General features: G+C 42.1%; 2 protein-coding genes across 2 annotated transcripts in view; both read left to right on the top strand.

Annotated features, from left to right (window-relative positions):
• The first annotated feature begins 396 nt into the window (after nt 1-396).
• On the top strand, nt 397-3,671 carry LOC131951265 (putative polypeptide N-acetylgalactosaminyltransferase 10). The gene is made up of 4 exons (XM_059313619.1): nt 397-869; nt 1,979-2,148; nt 3,135-3,312; nt 3,641-3,671. The coding sequence occupies exons 1-4, from the start codon at nt 397-399 to the stop codon at nt 3,669-3,671; spliced, it is 852 nt and encodes a 283-aa protein (XP_059169602.1).
• Nucleotides 3,672-4,514: 843 nt separating this feature from the next.
• The window catches only part of LOC131951268 (polypeptide N-acetylgalactosaminyltransferase 1-like), a 6,759-nt gene continuing 1,273 nt past the window's right edge, over nt 4,515-10,000 (top strand). Inside the window, exons 1-5 of the mRNA XM_059313624.1 lie at nt 4,515-4,597; nt 5,261-5,378; nt 5,542-5,727; nt 7,716-7,850; nt 8,364-8,468. Of these exons, the coding sequence (XP_059169607.1) occupies nt 4,551-4,597; nt 5,261-5,378; nt 5,542-5,727; nt 7,716-7,850; nt 8,364-8,468 (591 nt within the window). The 5' untranslated portion in view covers nt 4,515-4,550. The remainder of the gene's footprint in view (nt 4,598-5,260; nt 5,379-5,541; nt 5,728-7,715; nt 7,851-8,363; nt 8,469-10,000) is intronic.

Below are 10,000 nucleotides of genomic sequence, written 5' to 3'. Positions count from 1 at the left end.
CTGTGCTATTCTGTCGTCTTCATTATCTTGTGTGAGCTAACTGGATTAAAAACGTGGTAAAATATTTTACATGACATGCACAAGTCTTGTTTCTCAAAAATATTTTAATAAGAAAAAGTGTAATGACATTTTCAAATAAATCTTTTATGTCACCACCTTTATAAAAATGTAAAAGCATTATATTATTTTTAAAACATTTGTCTAAAACTATATGAAATAAGAGATACAAAACCTATATGAACTATATGAACTTTATGAAAAAAAGGCAAGACCTATAAGAAATAACAGAAGACATGCACCAAATAAAAAAGACCTATAAGAAGTAGGAGAAGACCTATAAGAAACAAAAGACGACCTACAACAAGTAAGAGATGACTTATATGAAGTAAGATAAACATGACAAGACCTAGAACATTTTCAACTCTCTACCGCTGTCTCCAGTACCCATTGAAAACATTCCAGTGTTCCTGGCTTGGTGCCGTCTTTCTGATCAACGCCTTCTCCAGCCTCCTGCTTCTGTACTGTGTGATGTACAAGAACCCGGGGCACCACCAGCATCACGGCGCCAGGGTGGAGTTGAACCACGTCTTGACCCATGCCCTACGGCCACACCCCTCGCAGTCCACCCGTCCACCCAGCCAGAGCCCCTGGGCCCTGCTCGTCCAATACTGGAGGGGTGGGGAGACAGGTAACCCTCTGATTGATGACTACGGTAAAAACAACATCTCCGGCCCAGGGGAGCTGGGGGTTGGCATCGAGCTAGAGAAAAATGAAACTGGTTTACAACTTTTGTCCAAGTTTTCCGTGAACGTTGCAGGCAGTGATACGATACCATTGAACAGATTGTTGCCGGATACTAGAAATAAGGGGTACGTTAACTAAGTTAGTAGTCGGACACTTTTCCGTTAGAAGGTACCAGATGATAATTGTATTATCGCTAACGTTCTTCGTGCTTAGCCTTGCAACATTTCTAAATGTGGAACAGATTAGCTGTTGGGTCGGGTTCAGGGTTTTTAACACCAGAGTCATTGGTAGTTCAGCTCTGGCTGGTACCCAGGTAGAGTGGGCGAGAGTCAAGGAATTAATCTTCATGTATGTTACCAGGTATTCAGTAGTTGATACACTTCTATTGTTACCCTTTTTCGTAAAAACTTGTGACACATTGCGTCATTTATGTTTAACATGTTAAACTGGGATTATTAATAGTATTATATACCAACGGACTAAGGTAAGAAAGGCTAGAGATTATTTTTTGCATAATTTAACTATAACGGCTGTATTACAGGTTAGGCCAAATATTGTATACAAACATTTGTCAAACTGTGTAATAAAAAAAGTGTAAAAATATGCCTACATGTGTAACAGAATTTTGTGTACACATTATTCCTGCAACTAAACATAGTGTACACATTTTTACTCACATATACGACAAAATATTGTGTACACATGACTGCCTACAGGTGTGATAAAATATTGTGTACACATGACTGCCTACAGGTGTGATAAAATATTGTGTACACATGACTGCCTACAGGTGTGATAAAATATTGTGTACACATGACTGCCTACAGGTGTGATAAAATATTGTGTACACATAACTGCCTACAGGTGTGATAAAATATTGTGTACACATGACTGCCTACAGGTGTGATAAAATATTGTGTACACATAACTGTCTACAGGTGTGATAAAATATTACGTACACATGACTGCCTACAGGTGTGATAAAATATTGTGTACACATGACTGTCTACAGGTGTGATAAAATATTGTGTAAACATGACTGCCTACAGGTGTGATAAAATATTGTGTACACATGACTGCTTACAGATGTGATAAAATATTATGTACACATGACTGCCTACAGGTGTGATAAAATATTGTGTACACATGACTGCCTACAGGTGCGATAAAATATTGTGTAAACATGACTGCCTACAGGTGTGATAAAATATTGTGTACACATGACTGTCTACAGGTGTGACTCTCTACAGTACGACACAACAAAGCTCGGCCAAGCCTCGGTCATTGTACCGTTTCACGATGAATGGCCGTCACTTCTGCTCCGTACCGTGTACAGCATCATCAACAGATCACCCAGAGAAAACATCAGGGAAATCATTCTGGTCGATGACGCCAGCACATTATGTGGGTACACTTACAGCTTATACTGGTACACTTACAGCTTATACTGGTACACTTACAGCTTATACTGGTACACTTACAGCTTATACTGGTACACTTACAGCTTATACTGGTACACTTACAGCTTATACTGGTACACTTACAGCTTATACTGGTACACTTACAGCTTATGTGGGTACACTTACAGCTTATGTGGGTACACTTACAGCTTATGTGGGTACACTTACAGCTTATGTAGGTACACTTAAAGCTTATGTGGGTACACTTACAGCTTATGTGGGTACACTTACAGCTTATGTGGGTACACTTACAGCTTATGTGGGTACACTTACAGCTTATGTGGGTACACTTACAGCTTATGTAGGTACACTTAAAGCTTATGTGGGTACACTTACAGCTTATGTGGGTACACTTACAGCTTATGTGGGTACACTTACAGCTTATGTGGGTACACTTACAGCTTATGTGGGTACACTTACAGCTTATGTGGGTACACTTACAGCTTATACTGGTACACTTACAGCTTATACTGGTATACTTACAGCTTATACTGGTATACCTCAATCATCTACCTAGTTCACGGAAATTATTTCTGAACTTGTGTATTGGAAAGGTGTAAATATTGAGCTAAATATAATGGAAATATTTTTTAAAAAATTCGCTAGAGCATAATATTAATAATATGATTTATAACTTTGAAAGTATTACAGAAATTCTCTCAACCAGAACTGTTGCGGAAATGTGTGAAATTTTTTCTAAATAGTAAAGCGAAAAATTAATCATGTAGTTTAAAGTAATGGTAGTGTAAATATTCTAGGGAGTTTTAAGCCTTGAAGTATCGAGTTCTTCATGAAGAATGGGCTTAAAGTTTCATGAAATCCTCCAATTCCTACAGCATCATAAGGCAGCTTTACACAACACAATAATTTGTTAAAATAACTGTGTTTTTTTATATAAAAAAATTAAAACGTTTTGTTTTGCATTTGTAGCCGAACTGAAAGACAATTTGGACACGTACGTAAAAGAGAACTTTCCAGCAGGACTTGTACATATTGTACGCATTCGTGAACGTGCGGGTTTAATTCGAGCACGCATGCGCGGCAGTCAACTTGCTAGTGGTGATGTTTTGATATTCTTTGACAGCCATATGGAAGTCAACATTAACTGGTAAGGCGCATCTGATTGTTCAGCCATTTGTGTAGAATACGTGTTATCAACTGTACACTGTACTGTATAATTTGATATCCAAAATACCGAAAATTACCGGCAGCTGTTCTTAGAGTATAGTAACTGAAAAATAGCGTTTTTGTTAACTCACGGAAATTAGTCATGTTGTTCGTGGTTTTAGTCTTAGAAAAGTATTTGAGCAAGTGCCTGTTTCATCACCCAACCACAGAGTCACAAATTTAGTAGCATGAAATACAACTTTTTCTTAGCGAGAATATCGAACATATAGAAAAGACATACATAATCGAAATGAATTCTGAACATTCAGCTTAGACATGAATTCTGAACATATAGAATAGGCATGAATTATGTACATTTAGAATAGACTGAACTCTGAACTTATAGATCATACAACATTGTCGAAAGTACATGGACAAAGCAGTACTAGGCTTACTCCACGCATTAGTTAACATTAGACAGAGTATATGTGTACGAGTCAGGGTAGAAGTTAGAGTTAAATTTTTTGGGGTTAGGTAAAGCGGTTATTTGGTTGATTGTCGTGCTTTTAGCTCTGTTGTTATCGTATGTGAGTGTTGCCTTCAAATATCACTTTGGATGAAGGCAGCAACCTGTTGTTAACACGGTGTAAACAGACATCTGGACCTGAGATTTGTTTTCTTCTTGCTTGCTCTAGGCTGCCGCCACTGCTTGCTGAAGTGGCGATGGATAGACAGGTGGTCGCCATGGCAACGGTAGATTTCATCGACCCTGTAACGTTCAGGTACTTCACGACACCTGAGGACGAGGCAAGGTACGGCTGGACGTGGAGCTTGGAGTTCTTCAGGCTGTCCTTCAGACCGGAGCAGAATGGGACCGGCACGAGTAGACCGGAACATTCAGGTGCCGGCAATAGAAGTCCGGAGCAAACAGGTGCCGGCAGGGTCAGACCGGAAAATATAGGTGCCGGCTGGGTCAGACCGGAACATTCAGGTGCCGGCTGGGTCAGACCGGAAAATATAGGTGCCGGCAGGGTCAGACCCGAAAATACAGGTGCCGGCAGGGTCAGACCCGAAAATACAGGTGCCGGCAATAAAAGACCGGAAAATACAGGTGCCGGCAATAAAAGACCGGAAAATACAGGTGCCGGCAATAAGAGACTGGAAAACACAATTGCCGGCAGGGTCAGGCCGGAACATACAGGTGCCGGCAGGGTTAGACCGGAACAGACCGAGGCCGGCATGACCAGACCAAACCCGACAAGACGAGAGACAACCGCAGCACGGGTGTACGCAAGTTCTCTTTATTTTGTTACCGTCATTAATACGTTTTGTTTCATATCATTAGACTTCTGCTTCTACATTAGGCTTTTTATTATTTTTAACCACGTTATTTTGACAGTGTGGTCGAATGGTAGAACATACGACTGTTAACCCGAAAGTCTCGAGTTCGAATCCGTTCGTACAACCTCCCTGAGTCCACCCAGCTCCGATGGATACCTTACATTAGGGAAAGTAAAGGCGGCTGGGCGTACTGCCGATCATACAATCCCTTTGTATGCCAAAGTCACAAAAACATGTGAACTCTACTTTATTTGCCCTATGGCCTGTATTAGTTGGCATATTCTATTGAATAAGACCAGTATTGATTTTTAATCGATCACAGCGTTACGCTTTAGTGATGCATAACAAACAAACAACGAAAAGAAAACATCGGAAAAATACATTATAAACATTATAATTCTTAGGCTTATGGGGAAGAAAATAGCGGCTTGAAATCTTATTTGAAAATATGTAGGCCAACATTGGGCTAGTTATCTAAGAAAGTTCCATTGCCAATAAATAGAAAGTTATTTAACTTAAATTTAATTTTTGTTTACAAAGATTGCAAATCTATTAACATGGAAGTGGTTACATGTAAAATTTGTATTCGAATGAAATCTTCTCCCCAGTGGCGTGGCCATGGTGGGGGCTGCCTACGCCATAGACAGGAACTACTTTAACCAGCTAGGTGGATACGACACTGGCTTTAAAATTTGGGGAGGGGAGAATTTAGAAATGTCGTGGAGGGTGAGTAATACAATTTTTTTATGTGTGATGTAGGCGTGTAATGGTCAGAACAGGTGAAGAGTAGGCCAAATAGTACTCATAAAACAAACATAACGTTATTGTTTTCAATTTCTTGTACCATATTTGTGTTGGAATTTTATTATTTGTAAATTATTATCTTTAGGTGTGGATGTGTGGAGGGAGACTCCTGCATGTCCCCTGTTCTAGAGTAGGTCACGTGGCACGAGGACAGCCGTACACGTTCCCAGGTGGAAGAACACAAATAGAACATTACAACTACAAGAGGGCAGCCCTCGTCTGGATGGGCAACTACACCAGGTTTCTGTACAGCATCTATCCTGATATGAAGGTAAGATGGGCAACTACACCAGGTTTCTGTACAGCATCTATCCTGATATGAAGGTAAGATGGGCAACTACACCAGGTTTCTGTACAGCATCTATCCTGATATGAAGGTAAGATGGGCAACTACACCAGGTTTCTGTACAGCATCTATCCTGATATGAAGGTAAGATGGGCAACTACACCAGGTTTCTGTACAGCATCTATCCTGATATGAAGGTAAGATGGGCAACTACACCAGGTTTCTGTACAGCATCTATCCTGATATGAAGGTAAGATGGGCAACTACACCAGGTTTCTGTACAGCATCTATCCTGATATGAAGGTAAGATGGGCAACTACACCAGGTTTCTGTACAGCATCTATCCTGATATGAAGGTAAGATAGGCAACTACACCAGGTTTCTGTACAGCATCTATCCTGATATGAAGGTAAGATGGGCAACTACACCAGGTTTCTGTACAGCATCTATCCTGATATGAAGGTGAGATGGGCAACTACACCAGGTTTCTGTACAGCATCTATCCTGATATGAAGGTAAGATGGGCAACTACACCAGGTTTCTGTACAGCATCTATCCTGATATGAAGGTAAGATGGGCAACTACATCAGGTTTCTGTACAGCATCTATCCTGATATGAAGGTAAGATGGGCAACTACACCAGGTTTCTGTACAGCATCTATCCTGATATGAAGGTAAGATGGGCAACTACACCAGGTTTCTGTACAGCATCTATCCTGATATGAAGGTAAGATGGGCAACTACACCAGGTTTCTGTACAGCATCTATCCTGATATGAAGGTAAGATGGGCAACTACACCAGGTTTCTGTACAGCATCTATCCTGATATGAAGGTAAGATGGGCAACTACACCAGGTTTCTGTACAGCATCTATCCTGATATGAAGGTAAGATGGGCAACTACACCAGGTTTCTGTACAGCATCTATCCTGATATGAAGGTAAGATGGGCAACTACACCAGGTTTCTGTACAGCATCTATCCTGATATGAAGGTAAGATGGGCAACTACACCAGGTTTCTGTACAGCATCTATCCTGATATGAAGGTAAGATGGGCAACTACACCAGGTTTCTGTACAGCATCTATCCTGATATGAAGGTAAGATGGGCAACTACACCAGGTTTCTGTACAGCATCTATCCTGATATGAAGGTAAGATGGGCAACTACACCAGGTTTCTGTACAGCATCTATCCTGATATGAAGGTAAGATGGGCAACTACACCAGGTTTCTGTACAGCATCTATCCTGATATGAAGGTAAGATGGGCAACTACACCAGGTTTCTGTACAGCATCTATCCTGATATGAAGGTAAGATGGGCAACTACACCAGGTTTCTGTACAGCATCTATCCTGATATGAAGGTAAGATGGGCAACTACACCAGGTTTCTGTACAGCATCTATCCTGATATGAAGGTAAGATGGGCAACTACACCAGGTTTCTGTACAGCATCTATCCTGATATGAAGGTAAGATGGGCAACTACACCAGGTTTCTGTACAACATCTATCCTGATATGAAGGTAAGATGGGCAACTACACCAGGTTTCTGTACAGCATCTATCCTGATATGTAGGTAAGATGGGCAACTACACCAGGTTTCTGTACAGCATCTATCCTGATATGAAGGTGAGATGGGCAACTACACCAGGTTTCTGTACAGCATCTATCCTGATATGAAGGTAAGATGGGCAACTACACCAGGTTTCTGTACAGCATCTATCCTGATATGAAGGTAAGTTGGGCAACTACATCAGGTTTCTGTACAGCATCTATCCTGATATGAAGGTAAGATGGGCAACTACACCAGGTTTCTGTACAGCATCTACCCTGATATGAAGGTAAGTTTCTGTTCACCAGCTTATTTAGAATTATTTAGAAATAAATCTGCTCAATTCCTCGCTAACCATATAAGTAACGAGGCTATTGTTTTCATTTTGATCGCTAAGTTGTTTCCTATATTTGTTGTTGCAGACATTAGACGTTGGTCCTGTGAGTGAGAGACTGGCCCTGAAAACAAAACTTGGATGTAAAGATTTTAGTTGGTATCTTCAGAACATTTGGCCAGAGTTAAATGTCTATGATGAAAACGTTATTTATTGGGGACAGGTAGGTTTTCAGACAAAGGCATTTCTGCCTCACCTGTCAACTGACCAAAGTGAGGAAATATTTTTACAAATGTTAAACACGTGACACAAATTGTCTTAGTGACCCAGAGGCGTAGCGACCCTTCCCGGCGCCCGGGGACAAACTTTCAATTTGGCGCCCCCCTCGGGAGCAAATTTTCGATTTTCAACCCCCCCCCCCCCCTCAGTCAAATTGCAAAAATGCAGCTAAAATGACATTTTAATTTGTTTTTACAACCCATTTTGGCGCCCCCTAAGGTCGGTGCCCGGGGACATATGTACCCCCCTGCCCCCCCCCCCCCTCCCATCGCTACGCCTCTGTAGTGGCCAAGGCTTGTCTTGGCCCTATGTCCCCATTCGATGCTGCGTACAGCGTCCCTTTTAAAGACCCTCGTCTTGGATATAAATGGTTATTTTAAACCACGAAATATTTTTACATTTGAAATTCTGATAGTTTGTGTAGATCTGAATATCAAGTCAATAACATTGTCTCTAGGTGGTCAACATGGGCAGCTCTTTGTGTCTGGACAACGGTGGCGTACACTATCATCATGGGAAGCCGTTACTGGTCAACGTTTGTTGGAGATCTCTACTAAAACAGGTACAGAGTTTGTGTGTGGGGCTGTTTGTGTGTGGGGCTGTTTGTGTGTGGGGCTGTTTGTGTGTGGGGCTGTTTGTGTGTGGGGCTGTTTGTGTGTGGGGCTGTTTGTGTGTGGGGCTGTTTGTGTGTGGGGCTGTTTGTGTGTGGGGCTGTTTGTGTGTGGGGCTGTTTGTGTGTGGGGCTGTTTGTGTGTGGGGCTGTTTGTGTGTGGGGCTGTTTGTGTGTGGGGCTGTTTGTGTGTGGGGCTGTTTGTGTGTGGGGCTGTTTGTGTGTGGGGCTGTTTGTGTGTGGGGCTGTTTGTGTGTGGGGCTGTTTGTGTGTGGGGCTGTTTGTGTGTGGGGCTGTTTGTGTGTGGGGCTGTTTGTGTGTGGGGCTGTTTGTGTGTGGGGCTGTTTGTGTGTGGGGCTGTTTGTGTGTGGGGCTGTTTGTGTGTGGGGCTGTTTGTGTGTGGGGCTGTTTGTGTGTGGGGCTGTTTGTGTGTGGGCTGTTTGTGTGTGGGGCTGTTTGTGTGTGGGGCTGTTTGTGTGTGGGGCTGTTTGTGTGTGGGGCTGTTTGTGTGTGGGGCTGTTTGTGTGTGGGGCTGTTTGTGTGTGGGGCTGTTTGTGTGTGGGGCTGTTTGTGTGTGGGGCTGTTTGTGTATGTCAAATAAAGCATCACAAGGCGGTGGTGTGAGGACGGTGGGGTGAGGAGAGGGGGAGAGTCCGCAAAAGGTGAAACTATTTATGGGTTGGCACCAAATTTTTTTTTTAAATCGTGAAATTGACTCGCAAAAATGTTTTTATTTCAATTAAAATTATTAAATACTTGGGGAGAGGGTGATACTAAAAGAAAAATGCAAAACCAGTAGAGGCGCATTGTGCTACACCCACATTTAACGCGTAGCGTGACACCCTCACTTGGCGCACCGAGTGACACCCGACCTAGTGACACCTATAATGAGCGTTGTATTGTGTTTTTGTTGTCTCAGTCTAGAGTGTTGTATTACCCTTGTATCAGCCTCTAAAGACTGTATTACCCTTGTATCAGCCTCTAAAGACTGTATTACCCTTGTGTCATTCTCTAAAGACTGTATTACCCCTGTGTTAGTCTCTAAAGACTGTATTACCCTTGTGTCAGTCTCTAAAGACTGTATTACCCTTGTGTCCGTCTCTAAAGACTGTATTACCCTTGTGTCAGTCTCTAAAGACTGTATTACCCTGGTGTCAGTCTCTAAAGACTGTATTACCCTTGTGTCAGTCTCTAAAGACTGTATTACCCTGGTGTGAGTCTCTAAAGACTGTATTACCCTTGTGTCAGTCTCTAAAGACTGTATTACCCTGGTGTGAGTCTCTAAAGACTGTATTACCCTTGTGTCAGTCTCTAAAGACTGTATTACCCTGGTGTGAGTCTCTAAAGACTGTATTACCCTTGTGTCAGTCTCTAAAGACTGTATTACCCTGGTGTGAGTCTCTAAAGACTGTATTACCCTTGTGTCAGTCTCTAAAGACTGTATTACCCTTGTGTCAGTCTCTAAAGACTGTATTACCTTTGTG

Source organism: Physella acuta, unplaced genomic scaffold (genome assembly GCF_028476545.2).
Source record: "Physella acuta isolate Inbredline_101_S28 unplaced genomic scaffold, ASM2847654v3 ptg000805l, whole genome shotgun sequence".
Taxonomy (NCBI): Eukaryota; Metazoa; Mollusca; class Gastropoda; family Physidae; genus Physella; species Physella acuta.
The sequence above is the reverse complement of the archived record's forward strand: the minus strand, read 5'-3'. Positions and strand labels throughout refer to the sequence as shown.